This window comes from Saccostrea echinata, unplaced genomic scaffold, assembly GCF_033153115.1.
Source record: "Saccostrea echinata isolate AGI-Se365-2 ecotype Australia unplaced genomic scaffold, CSIRO_AGI_Sech_v1 ptg000057l, whole genome shotgun sequence".
Classification (NCBI taxonomy): Eukaryota; Metazoa; Mollusca; class Bivalvia; order Ostreida; family Ostreidae; genus Saccostrea; species Saccostrea echinata.
The window spans coordinates 8,499,206-8,525,451 of NW_026889806.1; the positions used below are offsets into that span (position 1 = coordinate 8,499,206).

Here is a 26,246-nt window from a genome sequence, read left to right on the forward strand (position 1 = left end):
TTAAATATTTTATATTTTTAGCTCACCTGAGCCGAAGGCTCAAGTGAGCTTTTCTGATCACATTTTGTCCGTCGTCCGTCCGTCCGTCCGTCCGTCTGTCTGTCCGTCGGTCTGTAAACTTTTCACATTTTTGACTTCTTCTGAAGAACCACTGGGCCAATTTTGACCAAACTTGGTACAAAGCATCCTTGGGTGAAGGGGAATTTAAATTGTTAAAATGAAGGGCCAAGTCCCCTCACAAGGGGAGATAATCAAGAGAAGACAAAAATAGGGTGGGGTCATTAAAAAATCTTCTTCTCAAGAACCACTGGGCCAGAAAAGCTGAAACTTATATGGAAGCATCCTGGGGTAGTGTAGATTCTAAATTGTTCAAATCATGACCCCCGGGGGTAGGGCGGGGCCACAATAGGGAATCCAAGTTTAACATTGAAATATATAAGAAAAATCTTTAAAAATCTTCTTCTCAAGAACCACTGGGCCAGAAAAGCTGAAACTTATATGGAAGCATCCTGGGGTAGTGTAGATTCTAAATTGTTCAGATCATGACCCCCGGGGGTAGGGCGGGGCCACAATAGGGAATCCAAGTTTTACATTGAAATATATAAGAAAAATCTTAAAAAATCTTCTTCTCAAGAACCACTGGGCCAGAAAAGCTGAAACTTATATGGAAGCATCCTGGGGTAGTGTGGATTCTAAATTGTTCAAATCATGACCCCCGGGGGTAGGGTGGGGCCACAATAGGGAATCCAAGTTTTACATTGAAATATATAAGAAAAATCTTTAAAAATCTTCTTCTCAAGAACCACTGGGCCAGAAAAGCTGAAACTTATATGGAAGCATCCTGGGGTAGTGTAAATTTTAAATTGTTCAAATCATGACCACTGGGGTAGGGCGGGGCCATAATAGGGAATCCAAGTTTTACATTGAAATATATAAGAAAAATCTTTAAAAATCTTCTTCTCAAGAACCACTGGGCCAGAAAAGCTGAAACTTATATGGAAGCATCCTGGGGTAGTGTGGATTCTAAATTGTTCAAATCATGACCCCCGGGGGTAGGGCGGGGTCACAATAGGGAATCCAAGTTTTACATTGAAATATATAAGAAAAATCTTAAAAAATCTTCTTCTCAAGAACCACTGGGCCAGAAAAGCTGAAACTTATATGGAAGCATCCTGGGGTAGTGTGGATTCTAAATTGTTCAGATCATGACCCCCGGGGGTAGGGTGGGGCCACAATAGGGAATCCAAGTTTTACATTGAAATATATAAGAAAAATCTTTAAAAATCTTCTTCTCAAGAACCACTGGGCCAGAAAAGCTGAAACTTATATGGAAGCATCCTGGGGTAGTGTAAATTTTAAATTGTTCAAATCATGACCACTGGGGTAGGGCGGGGCCATAATAGGGAATCCAAGTTTTACATTGAAATATATAAGAAAAATCTTTAAAAATCTTCTTCTCAAGAACCACTGGGCCAGAAAAGCTGAAACTTATATGGAAGCATCCTGGGGTAGTGTGGATTCTAAATTGTTCAAATCATGACCCCCGGGGGTAGGGCGGGGTCACAATAGGGAATCCAAGTTTTACATTGAAATATATAAGAAAAATCTTAAAAAATCTTCTTCTCAAGAACCACTGGGCCAGAAAAGCTGAAACTTATATATGGAAGCATCCTGGGGTAGTGTAGAATCTAAATTGTTCAAATCATGACCCCCAGGGGTAGGGCGGGGCCACAATAGGTATATTAAAAGGGGGAAATTTGGTAAAGAACAGCATGGCCAAAGTTACTCAGGTGAGCGATGTGGCCCATGGGCCTCTTGTTTTTAAAGAAATTTTGAAAACCCACTTTATTAATTAGTTATATCTTGCCAATACTGTTTTTTATAATATTTTAATGAGAATGCCAAAAGTAAAGTCTATGAAATGTCACAAAACAAATGCTAATTAAAGCCAAAGACTCTGTGTTGCTCAGTGAATTTAGAAGTCTTTGTTTGGTAGTCATGGTAACTAGAAGCTGTCCAGTCATCCCTCTGTTTTCATTGGTTACAAATAATAGATGAATTGTGTATGTTGTATTTTTTGTGAATTGTAATAATCCTTTTTTTGCTAAAGAGTCTGTTTTGTAAACATCTAAGAAAATGCCTCTAATTGATCATTTTCAGGCTTGGATGAGAGAGGTATTCTGAACTTGAATCACATTCATAAAGTAAAATTGGAACTGTTAATAATGGATCTATTGGATGACATGATTAAAATTATACATCTCGTCCCATGACTACCTAGTCATTTTGGACTTGGTACAGAGTGCAGTTTCTTATATGTTTTTACGTACAATTTCATTTGTACAACATATGCTCAAAGTTACCATATATTATCAAATACAATCAGCAGTATTAAACATTTTCTGGAGTTTCAATTTTTTTTCTTAAATTGCACAGTTTCTTGTTTATGTATTGCTTTTCTTCACTAATTATAGATGGTTAAATGCAGTGTTTGAAACTCACGGTAGAATTAGCTATACATGAAGGGCTGACAACCAGTGAAAGTTGTCAGCCCTGCCAAAACTCTACTAGCCCGAGAACGGGCACACGGTTTTTTCAAACACTGTTAAATGTTGACTTTAGAGTTTTATAAAGAATTGAGATACAGTCACCCTGAACCAAGGTAAATAATAAATTTTGATTATTTTGTACATTTGATGATGCTTATGTCAAATAAACTCTATAATGCATTTTCCTAGAGTTTATACACATACATTTATTTTTAAAAGAATGTTTTGTATTACTAATATATGCCTACCTGTCCAGGTTACAATCTGTCAAAACCTCCACTACTCACTAAGTTACAAAAAAAAAATACAGAGCACCACAGCTCCCCCAAGTTTTCCAAAACGTAGAGTCCATATTTCCCTCAAGAATTGCTCAAAACCAGAGCCCAAACTTTTTCACTGAATCGCTCAAATCTGGAGCCCAAACTTTTACACTGAATCACTCAAATCCGGAGCCCAAACTTTTACACTGAAACGCAAAAGCAGAGCCCAAATGTTTACACTGAATCACTCAAAAGCAGAGCCCAAACTTTTACACTGAATCACTCAAAAGCAGAGCCCAAACTTTTACACTGAATCACTCAAAACCAGAGCCCAAACTTTTACACTGAATCACTTAAAACTAGAGCCCAAACTTTTACACTGAATCACTCAAATCGAGAGCCCAAACATTTAAACTGAATCACTCAAAACCAGAGCACAAACTTTTACACCGAATTGCTCAAAACCAGAGGCCTTAAAGAGCTGCCATTTCTACTCGGAGTCATTCAGAAACCAGAGCCCGAATCAAGTCAAAAACTAGAGCTGCATCTCCCAGGAGTCACTCAAAAATGGGAGTCCTTACGTCAAAATCGGAGCACTCACAGCTCCTAAGAATCACTGTAAACCAGAACAACACACACCACTTTTCCCAGAGTCACTCAAAACCAGAACCCCCACTTCTTACAGTCACTCAAAACCAGAAACCCCACCTCTTCCCAGAGTCACTCAAAACCAGAAACCCCACCTCTACCCAGAGTCACTCAAAACCAGAACCCCCACTTCTTCCCAGAGTCACTCAAAACCAGAAAACCCACTTCTTCCCACAGTCACTCAAAACCAGAAACCCCACTTCTTCCCAGAGTCACTCAAAACCAGAAACCCCATGTCTTCCCAGAATCACTCAAAACCAGAAACCCCACTTCATCCCAGAGTCACTCTAAACCAGAAACCCTACTTCTTCCCCGAGTCACTCAAAACCAGAACCCCCACTTCTTCCTAGAGTCACTCAAAACCAGAACCCCATTACTTCCCAGAGTCACTCTAAAACTCTCTCCAGATCAGTTTAAAACCAGAACCCTTCCCCAAAGTCAATCACAACCACAGATAGCTCCTTTAAATCACTTGTATTTTGTTTGACAGATACAGTGAAATGTTTAAACCATCTATAAGTGTTCTAAGATAGTCTTCAGTACTTCACAAGCCAATTTTTGTCATTTTGGATGCAATGGGTTAAATTTCAAGGACTTTTGGTTTGTAGTAATCACCAACAGTGTCCTACTACATTTAATGAACTTTTAATGCAATGAATTAAAATTTATGATGTATGTTTTGTTGTAAATAGTGATAGTCATTATTTTATTATAATTTGAATAATATTGTTGACTTTTTTTTCAATCTATATATTATATATATATATATCAATTGTTTATCTATCCATTGTTATGGCTGATTCTATAATAATAATGAACTTTTATCATTTTTCTCTGTTAAAAGTCAAATTTAATACATGAAAGATTAAGTGTGCCATTGTTCAACATCAAAGTCAGCATCAGAAATGTAATGCATCTGGTGAAAAGTAGTTTAAAATAAACTTACAAATAATGCCACTCTTTTTGTGATTTTTTTTGGGGGGGGGGGGGGATAGCCAGGTCAAGGAACTGACCATTGCTATTGTTATACACTGGAATGTCGTAACAAAGAGATAATTGAGGAGTCAAATTCACTGAATCCACATTTAAGCTCAACTGGAGGATGTCAAGGGCTGTGGAGCTATACCATCGGAATCGGTGTCCCAGGTTAAAGGTTTTGGAGCAGTTTTCTTTCTAATTAGTTATCAATTAGATTTGCATTGATGATACTTCTAGTATGTTTCATTGTACCCCACAGGTTTTAGATGCTGCATTTTCTCCCAAAATATTCCATAAAGATAACCAGCTTTTGGTTTTTATAGCAGGTTTAAGTCTTAGAAGCAGGTATTATTCCCATTGGCAAGTAATATAAGCCCTATCTTGACCAAACTTAGATGGATGATGCATCTAGGGATGTTTACTACCAGGTTTGTTAGGGATACTGGAACTGACCTACATTTATGGATGAACAGGTTAAAATGTTTGAAGCAGGTCTCATTCCCCATTAGCTACATGCCCTATTGTAACTTAACTAGCATGGGTGATGCACCAAGGTATGTACATGAATATACCAGGCATGCTTTGGATGCTGGATCTGACCAACATTTATCAGATGAATAAAGAGGTTCAAGTTTTTGGATCAGGTCTCATTCCCAGCAACTATAAGCCCTATTGGACTAAATTTGCATGCCTGATGATCTAGGTATGCTTCTGATACTGGGTCTGATCTACATTATCTGAATGAGTTCACAAGTTTGTTTTTGGAGAAGTTTCATTCCTAAGTAACTATAAGCCCTACCTGGACCAACTTAGTACATGGATGATGCATCTAGGGATGTATACTACCAGGTTTGCTCCAATGCTGAATCTGACCTACATTTCCAGATGAGTGAACAGATTTAAGTTTTTGGAGCAGGTCCATTCCCAAGTAATCATAGCCTAACTTGTACCATACTTGCAAGGATGATGTTTCTAGGTATGTACACTACATTTGACTTACATTTTCCAAAGGTGAGCTTCATAATTTTTGGTTACCCATCTTTAGCTCACTTGATAAGAGGAATAAGTGAAAGATTCAGACATTTCTATCTATTGTATGATAAACAGAAAACACAGGACAAACAGACAAGAAATAATGCATTTTCACTACATAATCAATTGGAATTCTCCAATTCCACACAAAAGCCCCTGACCTTAGGGCCATCAATTTCATAATTTTGAAAGAGGCACCCTTGCTTATCATAACTATACAAATAGTTTATCTGCTATATATACAAGGGGAGTGGAGATTTTATGCAATTTCACTGTATGATCATTAGATTCCTATCCTAATTCCAGAGATCCATGCCCTGGGGCTAAAAAATTTCACAATTTTGGTAGAGGACTCGACGCTTATTACAATCATGATAACAGTGCATATCTGCTTGATGTAAAGAAAATTTTTAAAAATTACAGTAATTTTAACGGTTTTAGCTTTACCCCTCAGGCCAGGGTGGGGGAATTGTTGGGGGGGGGGGGGGTAGGGACCATGAAATTTTCAATTTTAGTCTCCTTTCATTCATTGATGCTATATGCAAAATTTAAAATTGATTGGAATTGATTCAGTGGTTCCAGAGAAGCTAAAAATGTTCAAATGTTAACAGATGAGGTGACCTAAAATGTACATGTAATCATGCATTTTCAATGAATGATGCCCCTCCTCTGGCCCCCTCCCCCCTTCACTTAGGTGACCTAAAAAGACTAAATGTAGGCTCACTATCTTTAAATTGAATCCAAACTATTGCAAAAACATTTTATACCCTACAATTAATAGGCTTCTTTCTCTTACCAGCATAGGAAGTTTACATATATTACTTCAATTATTTGATCCTGGTCTCTGGCCATTTAGCATCTCTTGTAGCAAATATGAAAAGTCAAATGGTTCTCCTTTAATTGTCTCTACAACCTTGTTAACTATTAACATATAACAAACCAAGGATTGGGAGGATAACCAAAAGTTACTTAAGCTTACAGGGCAAGTTGTCCAGAAGTGGCCAGATAGCTTAGTTTGTAACCCTAAAGCTTACAGGGCAAGTTGTCCAGAAGTGGCCAGATAGCTTAGTTTGTAACCCTAAAGCTTACAGGGCAAGTAGTCCAGAAGTGGTCAGATAGCTCAGTTTGTAACCCTGTCTAGGGTTCAGGGGGCCTGGGTTTGAATCCTGATCTGTCAACTGCATTTTTCCCTTTCAAGTTTACACAGATATATATTCAGAACAAATGACGGGAAGTATTTGACATTTAGAGGCTGAACACATGTAAATTCTGAAAATCTTCAGAAAAACATAACAAATGACATATATTTCAGATATCTTTACTATAAAGCATCTCCTCGGAATCGTAACAAACAAATAACCAAGTCTTCACACAAATGGTCATCAGATATCTTTACTATAAAGCATCTCCTCGGAATTGTAACAAACAAATAACCAACAGTCTTCACACAAATGGTCATCAGATATCTTTACTATAAAGCATCTCCTCGGAATCGTAACAAACAAATAACAGTGAGGAGGTAACCCAATATACATGGCTTCACACAAATGGTCACACTTTTTCCATACTCCAACAATAATTCATTGTTATAGATTGTTAGACATTGTGCAGTACTGTAAACAACTAATATTATTTGCAACATCTTTTATTTGCAATTCATCAGTTTGAAAGCCATCTGCAATAATTTATTTTTGCTAATGAGGAAACACGCTATATAAGTTCACAATAATTGAATGGTTTGCAATGAAAAATATTCACAAATAAAAGAAAGTCACAAATCTTGTGGATATTTATTGCAGGTGAATAAATGTTGGTTTAGAGTATCCGCTTCTGTCCTACAACAGTGCTTCTGCCAAATACTTGGTTGATAGATAACATTAGAATCACAGCAATGTAGGTGAGGTTATGAAGTCATTAGAAAATATACATTGAGCAAATTCTGTCCATCAAAACATTTGTCTGTTAAGTCTGTCCTTCCAAACTTTTCTGTCTGTCAATCAACTCATCTTAGAAAGTCCATAAAATAAGACAGAATCTTCAATAATCCAAAACAATGCTTCCTTTTATCAATGCTCCACATTCCACTTAATTTTTTTTAATTTTGTGATCCTTAAAATAAAGATGAAATATAAATGTTATAATCATTTTAACCCTGTTTTATAGTACAAGCTTGTTTAATATTGGTTTGCTCTGAAATCCTATTCAACATTTTGGTTCTGTAGATTTAAAGTTATCTTAATCTAGCCAAATGTCTAGATTTGAAAATGATCCACTTAACAGACAATGTCATTATCTAATTTAAAGGTTAAACATTACAACATATATAAAGGCATTCTCAGTCCTTGTAATCAATGATACAATTATTTCACTTAATGCATAATCAATGATACAATTATTTCACTAAATACGTAATCAATGATACAATTATTTCACTAAATACGTAATCAATGATACAATTATTTCACTAAATACGTAATCAATGATACAATTATTTCATTAAATACTTAAAAAAGCTATCACATTCAGTTGTGGAGACTTATACTATATGCTACAAATGTTTCCAAAATGGGGGTATGTTTTTTTTTTTAAATTGTTAATTTCATCCTACTCTATAGCTTTATGTCTTCTTTATAGATTGGTCATGCTTCATATTCACAAGTAACCTGAGTGATACATCATGATAAATAATACTGCTCCCTCTCTCTCTCTCACACACACACACACACACACACACAAAGCGAAGAGCTACAAAATAAATAACATTGCACTCTAAACGTCTGGTCTTCTACAGACATCAACTGGTGATTTGACTGGCTGGGAATTCCATGGAAGGAGAGTGTCGTATTTCCTTGTAGCACGGTCGACAAACGGGAACTGGCCGACGAGACATGTGACCAGGAAGTGGAATATTTTTGGCAATACATCGCATACAGAATACTTCACCACATTTCCAGCAATGGAACTAAAAAAAATATAAAACCAGAATGAAAATCTAAATCAACACACCACAGTAAAAAAAACCTACAAAACACTCACCACACTTTCAGCAATGAGCTAAAAAATTACAAAACAGAAGTTAGTATGAGCTGTACAATACAAAAAGCAGTAATCAATGTATACTACATGTACTACTCCACAATTATACAGGCTATATACATGTACTGTCATTTCAGGCAACACAAAACTATTTCGATATTCCTATTATAAATTAATGTTAGAATGTATTAAAGTACTTATAAATTTATTTTCACAACTGCTTAACTTAAGAATTAAAGTTTACTACTGCTTTAAACAATACCAACAAAAATGTTTATTTTGTATCTTTCATTGGCTCTGAATCTCTGTATGCCATCTTTACTTCCTGATTCTATAAATAGGATTTCATTTCTACTTGAAATAACCCCCGCTGTGACAATGCACTTATCTGGGTGATTTTTGAGACCTTCCTGTTAATTATTCAGGCAGTACTAACACAAGTTATACACCAACAGTACAAGAGTATACACCAACAATACAAATCTCCAGACAGATATCATCAGCGCCAGAGGAGTATACCACCAACAGAGCTACAGTTCAAAGAGCAGAAATCTGATCCAGGAAATCATGTTATATAATTCATTCATTTAATAGGTCCAAAACCATGTAAATCATTACGTCACATAAGCTTTTTAAGATGCTATTTACTCTATCAGAAAAGCCTAAAATTAAAAATAAAAAAATGTTGGCAAAGGGACATAACTCCATAAATATTGTGAAAAATTATGTGAAATACATTTTGGCATTAAATCCTGGAATTTTGATTTTACTTTTGCTTTCTGTTTTTTGTTTTTTTTTTTAATGAAGATACACCTTTAAATCCACTGCTTTCCAATAATTTGTGCCTATCAAATTTATGACCATCTATTGATAAAGAGAAAGAAAAGGTGTATCCAGTTGATAAGCATTAATGGACCTTTTACAATTTATATTAAACATGATCCTTTAAAGCTAACATACCGGTATTTACTTTGATATAATTTATCAGCTCCATTAAGGGATTAATGATATTTATTTTATTACATTTAATTTTCATGTTGTTTAAGTTGACTTACTGTTAGGACTGGGGCAATACAACTTTTTCAATATCGATATGTATCACAATATTTGAGCCACGATACGATATGTATCACGATATGTTGAATTGGTTATAAAATAATTTGTTTGTATTGAAATGAACAAAACATTTCTTCGCAAATAAGAATAATTTATTCAAAGAAGTTTATCCATTGTATTTAACAAAATAATTTTACACAAGTGGTGTTAATTACTATGTATTTCATATTTACATTCATATTTAGCATATTTATTTTATATATTTAACCCAAAATGTTAAGTAGCCAAAGAAAACATGAGCCAGAATTTTTTTTGCGGTATTTCGATACTTCTTATACTTCGTATCGATATGCGTATCATCCTCACAATGAATCGATATCTCGATATATCGTCCCAGCCCTACTTAATGTGGTATAAATTCAATTATAAATGAATATACAAGAATGATCTGATGGGAACTAAGTGTTAATGTGCATTACGTCACATCTCTTAAACAAAGAAAAAGCTGCCCCCCCCCCCCCCCCCCCCACTTCTCTCCTTAGAAATATTCTATATTTAAATCTTGTAGTACATGTGCAAGTGGCGAATCCAGCGTTCTTGAAAAGGGGGTTTCAACCAGCTGAGAGTCTGGGGTAGGGACCCACGGGGTGAAGCCCCTGGAGCTCTCAGATTTTATGAGTTTTATGGAACAGATTTTTGACTTAATTTAGGTATAAATTATATATCATTAATGCAATATCCTGCACAAAAAAATGATTTATTAATCTTATGTATATTTTTGGTCACAAAAAGTAAAAGTGAGAGTCTTTATTTTCTCCAATCCTATTAAAATTAGATCCTTTAATTCCCTCCTATAGATCACTATACAAACTACACCCATTAGGTAGGTTCATCTAAGATTGAGATCAGAAAGTCCCGATTTTGATTGTACCTTGTCTGGATAAAATATAATATATATAGCCTTGCCTTTTTAGTAAAAGTACACAGCTACAGTTGTGAATATTGGGAAACTAAATATAATTTATGCCTTGCCTTTTTAGTAAAACTATTAAATGGAGATGCACGGCTACACTCGTGAATATTGGGAAACTAAATATAATATATGCCTTGCCTTTTTAGTAAAACTATTAAAAGGAGATGCACAGCTACAGTTGTGAATATTGCGAAATGATTTCCAATCAATGGCCACGCTGTTCATCTCAAACAAAAGCAAGTCCAAGCTTAGCTGGTCCCTCCCCACCGAGCACATACTGGAGTCAAGGGAACCAGCTTCTATACCTGTCCTTTGGGTATTTAGGTCACCGTGACCAGATCTGGACAGTTGTGAGCTGGATTCATCAAACCCGGACTCATTATCACTTTTTAGGTCAATGAGATCATTAATGTCTTTTGATTTGGTGTTTTGTTCAAGTCTGGTATCACATTCTCCATTGACCGTAATTTTCTCGGATTTCTCTGTAACGGAATTCTCCACGGATTCCTTGAGATTATCAAGAGACTCCATGGATAATCCACCATTCAGTTTTTTCTGTATCACATCCTCAGATTTCCCCAACAATTGACAGATCTGTGTCACTCTCTACAATAACAAAACCTCACTTAAAAAAATACATTAAACATTCACTTAAAAAGTACTGTCCAAATTCTAGGCGAATCTTGCTGAACCAAAGAACTGCACTCAGAATTTTGTATACTGTCTGCATAGCTGACTTGAAAGTTTAATGAAATCCTCATTTTAGAAATTCGAACAGCGAAAACTTGGATGGTCTAATTAGAAAGAATGAGAAAGTTGACAAGTTGAAACTTTGACAATAATTAATCATTGGTCAATTTCATTTCATGAGACCCCCTCCCCCCTTCAGGCTGTCTGTGGTTACCTTCTCCAGAAAACTGATGGGAGCCAATAACAATTTCCCATTTCTGTGCTTGTGGTTAACTTAACTTCCCATCTCCCACAGTTCTCTGTCTGTGGTTACCTTCTCCAGAAGAACTAATTAAGTGAGACCCTCCTCCCCTCATGTGGTGTCTTTGTTTACCTTCTCCACTAAGTCCCCCTCTCCCCCAGTTCTGTGCCTTTGATCACCTTCTCCACTAAGCCCCCCTCTCCCCCAGTTCTGTGCCTTTGATAAACTTCTGCACTGAGCCACCCTCTCCCCCAGTTCTGTGCCTTTGATTACCTTCTCCACTAAGTCCCCCTCTCCCCCAGTTCTGTGCCTTTGATTACCTTCTCCACTAAGTCCCCCTCTCCCCTAGTTCTGTGCCTTTGATTACCTTCTCCACTAAGTCCCCCTCTCCCCCAGTTCTGTGCCTTTGATTACCTTCTCCACTAAGTCCCCCTCTCCCCCAGTTCTGTGCCTTTGATTACCTTCTCCACTAAGCCCCCCTCTCCGCCAGTTCTGTGCCTTTGATTACCTTCTCCACTAAGTCCCCCTCTCCCCCAGTTCTGTGCCTTTGATTACTTTCTCCACTAAGTCCCCCTCTCCCCCAGTTCTGTGCCTTTGATTACCTTCTCCACTAAGTCCCCCTCTCCCCCAGTTCTGTGCCTTTGATTACCTTCTCCACTAAGTCCCCCTCTCCCCCAGTTCTGTGCCTTTGATTACCTTCTCCACTAAGTCCCCCTCTCCCCCAGTTCTGTGCCTTTGATTACCTTCTCCACTAAGTCCCCCTCTCCCCCAGTTCTGTGCCTTTGATTACCTTCTCCACTAAGTCCCCCTCTCCCCCAGTTCTGTGCCTTTGATTACCTTCTCCACTAAGTCCCCCTCTCCCCCAGTTCTGTGCCTTTGATCACCTTCTCCACTAAGCCCCCCCTCTCCCCCAGTTCTGTGTCTTTGATAAACTTCTGCACTGAGCCACCCTCTCCCCTCATGTGGTTTCTTTGATTACCTTCTCCACTAAGTCCCCCTCTCCCCCAGTTCTGTGCCTTTGATTACCTTCTCCACTAAGTCCCCCTCTCCCCCAGTTCTGTGCCTTTGATTACCTTCTCCACTAAGCCCCCCTCTCCCCCAGTTCTGTGCCTTTAATTACCTTCTCCACTAAGTCCCCCTCTCCCCCAGTTCTGTGCCTTTGATTACCTTCTCCACTAAGTCCCCCTCTCCCCCAGTTCTGTGCCTTTGATTACCTTCTCCACTAAGTCCCCCTCTCCCCCAGTTCTGTGCCTTTGATTACCTTCTCCACTAAGTCCCCCTCTCCCCCAGTTCTGTGCCTTTGATCACCTTCTCCACTAAGCCCCCCTCTCCCCCAGTTCTGTGTCTTTGATAAACTTCTGCACTGAGCCACCCTCTCCCCTCATGTGGTTTCTTTGATTACCTTCTCCACTAAGTTACCCTCTCCCCCAGTTCTGTGCCTTTGATTACCTTCTGCACTGAGTCACCCTCTCCCCTCATGTGGTGCCTTTGATTAACTTTCCCACTGAGTCACCCTCTCTCCCCAGTTCTGCGTCAATGATTACCTTCTCTAGAAGACTGATGTGGTCCTCCAGTGAGTCTGTGTGATCCTTGGCAGCACTCAGGATGTCTGCAATCTGTTCCCTGGGATGGAGGCCTACATCGTATCTGTGGTACATACCCTTCCAAAATCTGAAAAATATAAACAAGACAGACTTACAATTTTTCACTCTCAAAAGTCCACATAAAATAATAAGAGGCCCAGGGGCCACATCACTCACCTGAGCACTATGGCTAGGAAAAAGCAGAAATCAGTTCAGTCTTGAAAGGTTGAAAAGTTTAAATATAAAAGTGGTTTTTTTTTGGGGGGGGGGGGGTGTTGATTTGAACTAACTTGAATCTTTACTTCATAGGGATGCTTTTGAATTAATATGACAAATAGTGGCTTTGCTGTTCTTAAGAAGAGAAGAAGATTTTTAAAGATTTTTCCTATATATTCCTGTGTAAAACTTTGATCGCCCATTGTGGCCCCACCCAGTATGGGTCTAGTTATATTTTAGTTACTTGAGGCTCTGAGAGCTGGTGTTCAGTTATAGTAAAGGATGGGTCACATTTTTACTTACTTGAGGTTCTGTGAGCTGGTGTTGGGTGATAGTATAGGGTGGGTCACATTTTTACTTACTCGAGGCTTTGAGAGCTGGTGTTGGGTGATAGTGTGGGGTGGTTCACTTTTACTTACTTGAGGTTCTGAGAGCTGGTGTTGGATGATAGTGTAGGGTGGTTCACATTTTTACTTACTTGAGGTTCTGAGAGCTGGTGTTAGGTGATGGTGTAGGGTGGGTCACATTTTTACTTACTTGAGGTTCTGAGAGCTGGTGTTTGGTGAGAGTGTGGGACAAGTCACATTTTTACTTACTTGATGTTCTGAGAGCTGGTGTTCATTTATAGTATAGGATGGGTCACATTTTTACTTACTTGAGGTTCGAAGAGCTGGTGGTGGGTGATGATAAGTCACATTTTTACTTACTTGAGATTCTGAGAGCTGTTGTTGGGTGATAGTGTAGGGTGGGTCACATTTTTACTTACTTGAGGTTCTGAGAGCTGGTGTTAGGTGATAGTATGGGGTGGGTCACATTTTTACTTACTTGAGGTTCTGAGAGCTGGTGTTGGGTGATAGTGTGGGGTGGGTCACATTTTTACTTACTTAAGGTTCTGAGAGCTGGTGTTGGGTGATAGTTTGGGGTGGGTCATCATTTTTACTTACTTCAGGCTCTGAGAGCTGGTGTTGGGTGATAGTATAGGGTGGGTTACATTTTTACTTACTTGAGGTTCTGTGAGTTGGTGTTAGGTGATGGTGTAGGGTGGGTCACATTTTTACTTACTTGAGGTTCTGAGAGCTGGTGTTGGGTGAGAGTGTGGGACGGGTCACATTTTTACTTACTTGAGGGTCTGAGAGCTGGTGTTAGGTGAGAGTGTGGGACGGGTCACATTTTTACTTACTTGAGGTTCTGAGAGCTGGTGTTAGGTGAGAGTGTGGGACAGGTCACATTTTTACTTACCTGAGGTTCTGAGAGCTGGTGTTAGGTGATAGTGTGGGATGGGTCACCTCATACTCTTTCTTGTAGAGAGGATTCAGGAATTCTGACATGTGTTTCTTAATATGGCCCCACAAGGAATAGGTTCTTTCATTCAATCTATAAAATAATCATGAAAGAAACATTCTTTACACTAAGTTGTTTAAAACTTAATTAAAAATACAAATAAAGTAAGAAGACCATTAGCTTTAACTGTTAACAGTCACCCTGAACACGCTATCTTTCTCCACCTGATCCAAAGTGTAAGGATAATTGTAAAGAAATTAAATTGTTCAATACATGAGGATACATTAATTTTATAACATAACAATTTGAAGGTCTTGGTTCAGGGAGTGGTTTATAAAATTCCTTTAGAGTACAGTATGAAGAATTGACCCTCCCCCTTTCTCTTGGAGACAGAGAGAAAAGGCAAAGGTAAAAAAAATAGGACCCATTTGAATTGATTTTTTGGGGGGGTATATAAAGAGTGAATTAATTATGATTTAGAAATGATTGTCCAAATATTTTTACAGTTGATTTGCCCTAAGCAACATGCATCCACGCATGAATTTTAATATTATTCTCTTCCGAAGGTTTCTATGAAAGCTACCTCCCATATATGACAGATAGAAAATGGATATACAACAGCAATGTGCGACCCTGTCATGTACAGGACAGGCATAAAAAAATATCTAAATCTGACCAGGTACCTAAGATCCAGCCTGTCTTTTTCACAGTTCCCTATAAATGTTCCAAACTGACATGAGTATACATGGTCATGGATAGTCAGAAGAAATCGTTCGTTGAACTGGAACGCACACGGGTACTGCTGCATCAGCTGCCACACGGCCTCCACAAACTGTGTGAACACCGGCGACACCTCCTTATTGTCAGGGGTCTCTAGGAAACCACAGCGGTCTGTGAACTTATGGCCGAATGACAACCATTCCTTCTCTATCAGGGCCTACAGTCAGAAAATTAGATGTTTCTAAACTGAAGCTTACTAACGTTTCATTTACAATGCATTTTTACTTCAAAGTTTCATAAATTTGTAAATCACTTAATGTACTTAATAAGGAATAAATGTCTAGTTGTTTGGTTTATAATATGATCAAGCAATCTGCTCATGAGATAATTTTACATAAAATCATCACTTGTGCCAACTACCTGATCATCATTATAAAATCAATGATGGATCATAAAGCATTGTTATTCCTGTAATCCCAGCACTCTGTATACTACAGGTCCATTAGATTTGGATGTCTGCCAGTACTGGTCCAGCATTATACTACAGGTCCATTAGACTGAATCTCTGTCAGTACTGGTCCAGCATTACAGGTCCATTAGATTTTGGATGTCTGCCAGTACTGGTCCAGCATTACACTACAGGTCCATTAGATTTGGATTTCTGTCAGTACTGGTCCAGCATTATACTACAGGTCCATTAGATTTGGATTTCTGTCAGTACTGGTCCAGCATTATACTACAGGTCCATTGGATTTGGATCTCTGTCAGTACTGGTCCAGCATTATACTACAGGTCCATTAGATTTTGGATGTCTACCAGTACTGGTCCAGCATTATACTATAGGTCCATTGGATTTGGATCTCTGTCAGTACTGGTCGAGCATTATACTACAGGTCCATTAGATTTGGATCTCTGTCAGTACTGGTCCAGCATTATACTACAGGTCCATTAGATTTTGGATGTCTGCCAGTACTGGTCCAGCATTATACTACAGGTCCATTAGATTTGGATTTCTGTCAGTACTGGTCCAGCATTATACTACAGGTCCATTGGATTTGGATCTCTGTCAGTACTGGTCCAGCATTATACTACAGGTCCATTAGATTTTGGATGTCTACCAGTACTGGTACAGCATTATACTATAGGTCCATTGGATTTGGATCTCTGTCAGTACTGGTCGAGCATTATACTACAGGTCCATTAGATTTGGATCTCTGTCAGTACTGGTCCAGCATTATACTACAGGTCCATTAGATTTTGGATGTCTGCCAGTACTGGTCCAGCATTATACTACAGGTCCATTAGATTTGGATTTCTGTCAGTACTGGTCCAGCATTATACTACAGGTCCATTACATTTGGATCTCTGTCAGTACTGGTCCAGCATTACTCTGTATACTACAGGTCCATTAGATTTGTATGTCTGCCAGTACTGGTCCAGCATTTCTCTGTATACTACAGGTCCATTAGATTTTGGATCACTGTCAGTACTGGTCGAGCATTAGATTGGACTTGTAAGATATATCTGAAACCCTTGGCTCAAAGGACATAAAACTTAAATGAGCTTACTTTTGATCTCAGTCTCACTTTCCCACCATAAATTCCTTTGGTAAAAGTGAGATTGAGATCAAGAGTGAGCTTATCGAAGTTTTCTGGCCCTGGAGCATGGGTTATCCTTTAATATTGGTTCAGCATAAGACTAGTCAGAGAACACACACCTGAAAGCCCTGAGCAGTCCTGTAGTAGGGGTCGAGCATCAGACTGGACAAGGAGCAGGTCTGAGCTGTTCTGTCCCAGCCATCAGAACAGTGAACCAGAACACTCTGGCCATTCTTCACTGCCTGAAATAAGCAACAAATATATCTGGGGTCTGAGCTGCCCCAATAACAAGATATCTAGCTAACAGATACCTCTTATAATTTTCAATACTCTCAGTTCATTGAGGGAGAGAAAGCTAGCAAACATTGTAATTCAGTTTGTTAAGTGTAACATGTTAAACAAGATGGATTCTATCTCTGCTATGAACACTGAGGTGTCTAGAACAGCCTTACCTCTGCTATGAACACTGAGGTGTCTAGAACAGCCTTACCTCTGCTATGAACACTAAGGTGTCCAGAACAGCCTTACCTCTGCTATGAACACTTTGGTGTCTAGAACAGCCTTACCTCTGCTATGAACACTGAGGTGTCTAGGACAGCCTTACCTCTGCTATGAACACTTTGGTGTCTACAACAGCCTTACCTCTGCTATGAACACTGAGGTGTCTAGAACAGCCTTACCTCTGCTATGAACACTAAGGTGTCCAGAACAGCCTTACCTCTGCTATGAACACTTTGGTGTCTACAACAGCCTTACCTCTGCTATGAACACTTTGGTGTCTACAACAGCCTTACCTCTGCTATGAACACTGAGGTGTCCAGAACAGCCTTACCTCTGCTATGAACACTGAGGTGTCTAGAACAGCCTTACCTCTGCTATGAACACTAAGGTGTCCAGAACAGCCTTACCTCTGCTATGAACACTTTGGTGTCTACAACAGCCTTACCTCTGCTATGAACACTGAGGTGTCCAGAACAGCCTTACCTCTGCTATGAACACTTTGGTGTCTACAACAGCCTTACCTCTGCTATGAACACTGAGGTGTCTAGAACAGCCTTACCTCTGCTATGAACACTTTGGTGTCTACAACAGCCTTACCTCTGCTATGAACACTGAGGTGTCTAGGACAGCCTTACCTCTGCTATGAACACTGAGGTGATTAGAACAGCCTTACCTCTGCTATGAACACTGAGGTGTCTACAACAGCCTTACCTCTGCTATGAACACTAAGGTGTCTAGAACAGCCTTACTTCTGCTATGAACACCTAGGTGTCTAGAACAGGCTTACCTCTGCTATGAACACTGAGGTGTCCAGAACAGATTTGATGTGTTTGAGCCAGTTGCTGGTCTCCAGTCCTTGAAGAAATGCTGACATCGAAGGGTTCTTCATCTCACACACTAAAACAGATATACAAATATACAATAGGGTGGATATAATGTTTCTAACTTCTTTTAAGTCCAGTACAAATGCTAAATTTTATCTTTTTGTCTGGCTGCTTACTAATGACACATAATTCAATGATGTTATAAGTTGCTTTTTATTACCAGAGTTGCCCCTCTCCTACCATGACTTCTCTGTTTCTGTTTTAATACTATTACCTCATCATTATTTATAGGATTGTTCATTTTTTTCTCCTTGCATATAGATAAGCTGTCCAGTAGTTTTAACAAAAGATGCACTTCACTGTTATTTGACCTTTTCTTTGATCTAAACACCTACTGTCCATGTTTTTTACATTTAAGATGTACCATCCTTCAGACTGACTTATCAACATACTGTACAGTATTTTGAACTGCATAATTACCATAATATATATATATCCATATATTATACTGTAGATTCCTTATTTTTCGCGAGTACTTATTATCACGAAATGACTCTTGAGCGTCAAATCGCGAGAACAATAATTTGTGAATAGACGGTTCATCAAGAGATTTTACATTGATTTCAGCACCATAAAAATAAAAGCGAGTAATTTTATTCCGCGAGTGGTACTTCTCGCGAAATTACGCGATAATTAATTCCTCGCGTATATTTAGGAATCTACAGTACTTTTATGTAAATTACTTGAATTTAAATCATCATAACATTTGTTAAAAAAAATAATGTTACCCTCAACTACATGCAGTATTTATGTAATACAGTAGTTTTTTGTAGACTGGCCCATACATACTACTATCCAGTAGTTTTCCTTGACTGGTTCATACAGACTTACCATCCAGTAGTTTTTGTAGACTGGTTCATACAAACTTACCGTCCAGTAGTTTTTGTAGACTGGTTCATACAGACTTACCGTCCAGCAGTTTTTGTAGACTGGTTCATACAGACTTACCGTCCAGTAGTTTTTGTAGACTGGTTCATACAGACTTACCGTCCAGTAGTTTTTGTAGACTTCCCCTCATTACGTGGATGTTTTCGATGCCACAGAACTGGAACTTGATGTCCGTATAGTGGTTGTCATTCTCGTAACCTTTCCCTGCCGCCTTGTTAGCCATGGCATTTATCTGTAACACAAAAGTCACCTTGTTAGCTATGGCATTTATCTGTAACACAAATGTCGCCTTGTTAGCCATGGCATTTATCTGTAACACAAATGTCACCTTGTTAGCCATGGCATTTATCTGTAACACAAATGTCGCCTTGTTAGCCATGGCATTTATCTGTAACACAAAAGTCACCTTGTTAGCCATGGCATTTATCTGTAACACAAATGTCACCTTGTTAACCATGGCATTTATCTGTAAATCAAAAACCAAACTTAGCGTCCCTTAAATCCTCCATTAACTCAAGAGGTTTTTCTTTAATTGACCACAAAATAATTGATGGAATGGCATTTATCTGAACAACACATACAGTATACAGTTATAGTGAATTCTTGGGGACCTTTGAATTTACTTCCCTATATCCATAATTCTTTATATCCCTGTAACGTGTATATCACAGTGATAAGCATGAGAAAGAGTGTGTTTGTTTTAACTCATTATAAATAAATGCCTGCACAATATTTGTCCTTTAGGGCAGATATTTACTAAGTAGATCTAGAACTTGACTTGAACCCATTGCAGAGACATCTGAGAGAGGAATGAATGACAACTCTGTAAGGGAGATTGGTAGCCCCTAGTCTCTGTTATACCTTGTATTTTGATTCCATGATGCAAACAATCTTTTATGAAGTTAAATAATTTTAAGCAAGTAGGAAAACAACACACAAATGCTTTTCTGATATGGGTCTTTCCTTACATTGTGACAGATTTAAATTATACAAATGTTGATGATAGGGGGGTTCTAATGTCAAATGTAGTATATAAATGTTGATATTCATGGGGGGGGGGGGGGGGGGGGGGGCTCGTGGGGGGGGGACTCCACTGTTAGACTGTGATTAATTTATTGTATTTTCAAGTTGTGACACATACTGTAACCGTTGTTAAAGTCAGAATCGCAACTGCTACAATTACACAATGATGTCATTAATACATCATACACAATGATATCATTAATTCATCATACACATACACAACGATATCATTAATACATCAGACTCTCACCTTTGGCCTTGTGTCAACAACATACATGAATTCTGATTTAGGGTTGGGGTTGGATTTTAAAATGCAGTGTAGTAATTGTTCATCTTCCAGACAGCGGGCCCGAAATCCAGAGAGAGGCTGGCTGCATCGACAAATGGCCGCCTAACAAAAAACAGCAGACATATTCATAAGTGTTAGTGTCATCTCAAATCTCTCAGTTTAACCTCAGTCTGAATGAGTTCAATATAACAAGGTTTGACTATATATATTGTGAAATAAAATATACTGGTTAGAGCAAGTTTCTGTACACTCTCAAAGTGCATTGTTATGACTCAATAAATCTGATCAGAACCATCCTATTATTTTCTTTCCAGGAGAAGACCTTTTTCTAAGTTATAAATAGGTACCGGTACATATTATTATCAAATGTTTGACTCCACTCTAAACATTCACATCAGAGAATCATTTCAGTTTCTAAATTGCAAAATGCTCAAGGGGACAATGCAAAACTGTATTTACATTTCATTAAATCTTTCATTTTATCCCTATGAATATACTGCACACCAAGGGAACCAATTTTTCATATCAAATACATGGCAGAGGTTTTTAACAAACAAATCTTTTATAGCATACTTCTGATATACCAATAGCCAATGCTTATCCATTACATCTGATGTGTTTACATTGGTTTTATTGTGATGTGTTTACCTGTATTTTATTGTGATGTGTTTACCTGGGTATTACTGTGATGTGTTTACCTGGATTTTATTGTGATGTGTTTACCTGGGTTTTACTGTGATGTGTTTACCTGTGTTTTACTGTGATGTGTTTACCTGGGTTTTATTGTGATGTGTTTACCTGGGATTTATTGTGATGTGTTTACCAGGGTTTTATTGTGATGTGTTTACCTGGGATTTATTGTGATGTGTTTACCAGGGTTTTATTGTGATGTGTTTACCTGGGATTTATTGTGATGTGTTTACCTGGGTTTTATTGTGATGTGTTCACCTGGGTTTTACTGTGATGTGTTTACCTGGGTTTTACTGTGATGTGTTTACCAGGGTTTTACTGTGATGTGTTTACCTGGGATTTATTGTGATGTATTTACCTGGGTTTTATTGTGATGTGTTTACTTGGGTTTTATTGTGATGTGTTTACCTGGCTTCCACTGTGATGTGTTTACCTGGGTTTTATTGTGACATGGTTACCTGGGTTTTACACTGTAATGTATTTACCTGGGTTTTATTGTGAAATGGTTACCTGGGTTTTACACTGTAATGTATTTACCTGGGTTTTATTGTGACATGGTTACCTGGGTTTTACACTGTAATGTATTTACCTGGGTTTTACTGTGAAAGTAAGATAAAACAGGAAGGCGTCCACGACTGCGGAATTTAGAACTGCCGAGGATAATTGGTGTTGAGGCCGATGCAGGAACAAACAGGTGTCTGGGATATGTATCACAAAGCTGTCAACAAAAAATATATCACACAAACGGATCATAAGAGTCAGTCAGTTTCTAAGTCAAATATCTTTTTATTTTAAAATATCTTCATAAAGTGAATATTCTTGCCAATGTACATAATACAGAATGGTTAATTTGAGAAATAACACAATTACAGCCTAGGGAGATTAGCATTTTTTCATTTAGGTGGATATGCCACTCATGTGGCCATAAATATGCTTCTTTGATTCTCTCATACCAATTCAACAACTGCTTTATTTTCAATTTATTGACATCACCATGTTGGTATACAGTCAAAGTTTTACAGACTTATTAACTGTCTAGACCTGTATGGTACCTTGTTAATTTTTCATTCTGGTTAGAGTGTTGAGTATATCGTACCTCATTAATTTTTATCAGATTAGAGAATAGTCAGTATTTAGTACCTCGTACTTTTTGTTGAGGTTAGGGAATAGCCAGTATTTAGTACCTCGTAATTTCTGTTGAGGTTAGAGAATAGCTAATATTTAGTACCACGTAATTTTTGTTGAGGTTAGAGAGTGGCCAGTATTTAGTACCTCATAATTTTTGTTGAGGTTAGAGAATAGCCAGTATTTAGTACCTCATAATTTTTGTTGAGGTTAGATAGTGACCAGTACTGGTTTGGGACACCCATCCTCAGATACTCAGACTGGGCATCGTACAGGTCCCAGCCGTATGACTTCTCTATCTCGTCTGCCGCAGAATAAACAAACGCATAGAGCTTCTCCAAGTCAGCTTTAGTGAAAAAGAATTAAAAAAACAGGATTCAGCAAAATAATGTGACAGGAAAAAACAAATATAAAAATCTCAAATGTTGCAAGAATAATAAATTTTAATAATCCATTTTTTGAAGAAAAAATTTTTTTACAATCATCTCGAAATATATCCACTTTGGATAAATTCTTCAAATCATAAAGAGAGTTTAAAATAATTAAAAAGCTGACCAATCAGGACAACTGACCTGGTTTGGAGAGTTCCTGTAAAGAGGTAAAAATGTCTTGGCAGTCTCTGTCTCGAGGAATCACAAACGTGATACAACGGAAATCCTTGCAGCGGATCTGTAGGGGGGATCCCCCGGCATTCAGGGGCTGCTTCTCTATACTGTACATGTGGGTATGCAGGATCTATAAATAGAAATCCAATAGTCATCAACAAAGGGGAGTCAACTCTGATTAATATTCATGAGGTCCATTGGCCCTGAAGGTCATTTTAAGGGTCACTTTCTCTAAATGCCCTACACATGCGCTACCTTTATGTTACAAGCATGTTTCTCTCAATCCAACTTAAAACAAATTGCTCATGGTTCGAATTCACTTTTTGTTTGCTATATGTCTGGGAGTAAAGAGATATAGGTTACATAACTTGTGCAAGTTAGTAACTGATCTTTCTTCAACTGGAGTTCCTTAATCTTTTTAATTGTCAACAGACATGAGGCTCGCCAAGTGTCTATTGACCAGGTGCAGATCCAGGAATTTTTTCCACGGGGGTCCACCCCAATCAAAAAAAATTTCCAACCCAAAAATTTCTTGACAAGCAAAAAAAAAAACAAAACAAAACAAAACAAAAACAAAAACTAAAAATATGTCCATAGGACATGAATGCCCCACCGGGGGTATATTAGTAATGCAACATTTTAACACAAATTGAGAAAAATGAGGTCAAGGTCAAAGGAAAGGTCAAGGTCTAGAAATATTGATGCAGTTGAATAGCTCTCATCAGTATGTATCAGCATATGAAGTTTGTTAAAAATATCTAGAATTGTTTCATTAAAACTGAGCTAAACACTAATTTAAGAAAAGTGAGGTCAAGGTCAAAAGAAAGGTCAAGGTCAAAAAATGTTGATGCAGTGGAATAGCTTACATCAGTATGTATCAACATATGAAGTTTGATTACACTATCTTGAATGGTATCTTTAAAACTGAGCTAAACACCAATTTAAGAAAAGTGAGGTCAAGGTCAAAGGAAAGGTCAAGGTCAAAAAAATGTTGATGCAGTTGCATAGCTTACATCAGTATGTATCAACATATGAAGTTTGATTACACTATCTTGAATGGTATCTTTAAAACTGAGCTAAACACCAATTTAAGAAAAGTGAGGTCAAGGTCAAAGGAAAGGTCAAGGTCAAAAAAATGTTGATGCAGTTGCATAGCTCTCATCAATATCTATCAGCATATGAAGTTTGATAAAAATATCTTGGATAGTTTCTTTGAAACTGAGCTTTGAACAGAGCTAAATGCAAAGTGTGACGGAAGGACAGAAGGACGGAAGACAAACACTATATGCCCTGGCCATATTCATGGCGGGGCATAAAAACTCCATAAAATCCATTACCCAAATGTGTGAAAAACACCTATTTCGTGGTGGTGATGGTGGGGTCCATGTTTTCTAGGAGGGGTCCAAAGTCATTTTTATTTGCTTCAGTATATACTTTTAATAACTCGATCTGCAAATTCCAGGGGGGAAGAGGTGGGGTCTGGAACCCTCCTCCTCTAGATCAGCACATGATTGACAATTAAAAAGATTAATATAATTATAATGGAACAAGAGTTGCAGAAAAACTGGTTACTTATTAATGAGCATACATTAAGAAACCTAATTTTACTCCCTTTGCTAAAATTCTTCACACTATAAATTATTACTGCACAAATTTCTTACAAACCAATATTAAATAGCACATGACGTCATATAGTATTAGAAGCCTGTAATATTGCTATTATGACATCACATCCACCAATCAATTTAAATGCTTGCTAGGGGTACTTATCTAACAGGTTGGATAATATAAAAAGAATATTTGGGGATAATAAAACACATATAGGTAATAGGAGAAAATTTATTGAAATAAGGTATAATTTTTAAATATCTATCAGGTCAATACGATTAAATCCTATTTATATATGTCTACAGTGGACAAAAATTTTGCCAACAGTTTTCTGTGTGAAAAAAACTACATAGATCTACAGTAGATGGCATAATGAAACAAACTCAAGGTTTCAAAACAGCAATTCATCACCACTGCAACCTGTTATTACAGATACACAGCTTAGGGCTAAAACTTAAGCAATAAACAGTAATAAGAGAAAATAATATCTATCATGAACAGAAAATTACATCTAGAATAATTTGGCACATGCTTATTCTTAGTGTAACCATTGAAACATCAAAAAAGGCTATAATGTTTCTGTAAAGTACAAACGTAAATGCATTGGTACCCCAGCCTTACACCTGTGGATCACTGGACAAATATTAGTTCTGGAGTCCTGGGTTCAGAATAGAAATTTTTTTTTTTCTCCTCATGATTGAGGAGAACAAATTATCAATATGACAGTAACAAATTGCTACATGATGCTGAACAAACTAGTAACAACACACAGCCTGAAGGTTCTTCACTAACACTATTTAATCATCGCAGAGCCATAAAAGTCCATTATTTGGCCCAACAATCACTCTGAAAATGTTGATAAAGAGGGAAATTCTCAAAGGAATAGTCCTGGATAAAAAAATAATACTGTGCTCGAACACCTACTGAGAACGAAGAAAATTGGGGCTATTTCTTAAAAGTCAATACCAAAAGCTTGTTACTGCCTGAGAAACATTATAGAAAATTTGTATCCAAAAAAAAAAAATAACGGAGGTTGGAAATCACTGGAGAGAGATTCTACAGACAATCAAGGGTCTGTATGCTGGAGATAAGAAATTGATTTTATCATTTCGTAAAGCATTTAGAAACAATTACACTTTGCATGCCAAATAATGTATAATGGTATTACAGGCTTTTAACTCTTTCGACATCATTGCAGTCCAAATTTTCCTCCGGAAACTCCATTATAAATGGCTAAATGACTACATCACAAGACAAAACATTGCCATTATGTATAGCAATCATAATTTGGGCGGATATTGAAATTATTAACTTTGTTTTGACCTCAGTTAAACACTCTGAGCTTCCTATCATTTTCATCAATATTTAGTACTTAATTTATGTGATTTTATCTACTTTAAATCCGACCCAGTGTTATGTTACTATAGTGGTTACCTGGAATAATAATTGCCCTTCCTGGCTTGCTTAATAAAACTGTGAGTCCTAATTGATGGAGGCATAAATTAATGCTGGTATTAAGATAAGCTAATGCACTGTTCACATGGAGAGTTTAATTTGAATTAAACAAAAGTTACTGCAAATTAAATCTGAATCACATTCACACAGAGAATTTAATGTGAATTGGTTAAATTCTCATTAATTTACTGTGCATCAAATTGCATCAAATTTACTCCAAGTGAACATTAAGTGAAGCTATGACCTTGACTCAAGGGGGCATGACAAGAACAACCTAGCTTGCATGAATCCACACCAGGTATTATACTTGGGAATGC

The 26,246-nt window shown here is 37.6% G+C and overlaps 1 protein-coding gene across 5 annotated transcripts in view; it reads right to left on the reverse strand.

Moving 5' to 3' along the window:
• Nucleotides 1-6,769: 6,769 nt before the first annotated feature.
• The window catches only part of LOC133174328 (myotubularin-related protein 6-like), a 37,045-nt gene continuing 17,568 nt past the window's right edge, over nt 6,770-26,246 (reverse strand). For 3 of the 5 annotated variants that reach the window (XM_061309426.1, XM_061309424.1, XM_061309427.1), the window contains 12 exons: nt 22,834-22,996; nt 22,453-22,607; nt 21,726-21,854; nt 20,408-20,548; nt 19,234-19,366; nt 18,150-18,259; nt 16,981-17,103; nt 15,227-15,480; nt 14,502-14,636; nt 13,008-13,134; nt 10,671-11,138; nt 6,770-8,429 (listed from right to left, as the gene is read on the reverse strand). In XM_061309426.1, coding sequence (XP_061165410.1) covers nt 8,262-8,429; nt 10,671-11,138; nt 13,008-13,134; nt 14,502-14,636; nt 15,227-15,480; nt 16,981-17,103; nt 18,150-18,259; nt 19,234-19,366; nt 20,408-20,548; nt 21,726-21,854; nt 22,453-22,607; nt 22,834-22,996 — 2,106 coding nt within the window. In that variant the 3' untranslated portion in view covers nt 6,770-8,261. Of the gene's footprint in view, nt 8,430-10,591; nt 10,614-10,670; nt 11,139-13,007; nt 13,135-14,501; nt 14,637-15,226; nt 15,481-16,980; nt 17,104-18,149; nt 18,260-19,233; nt 19,367-20,407; nt 20,549-21,725; nt 21,855-22,452; nt 22,608-22,833; nt 22,997-26,246 lie in introns of all 5 variants that reach the window. The other 2 variants (XM_061309425.1, XM_061309428.1) reach the window with 2 other exon arrangements.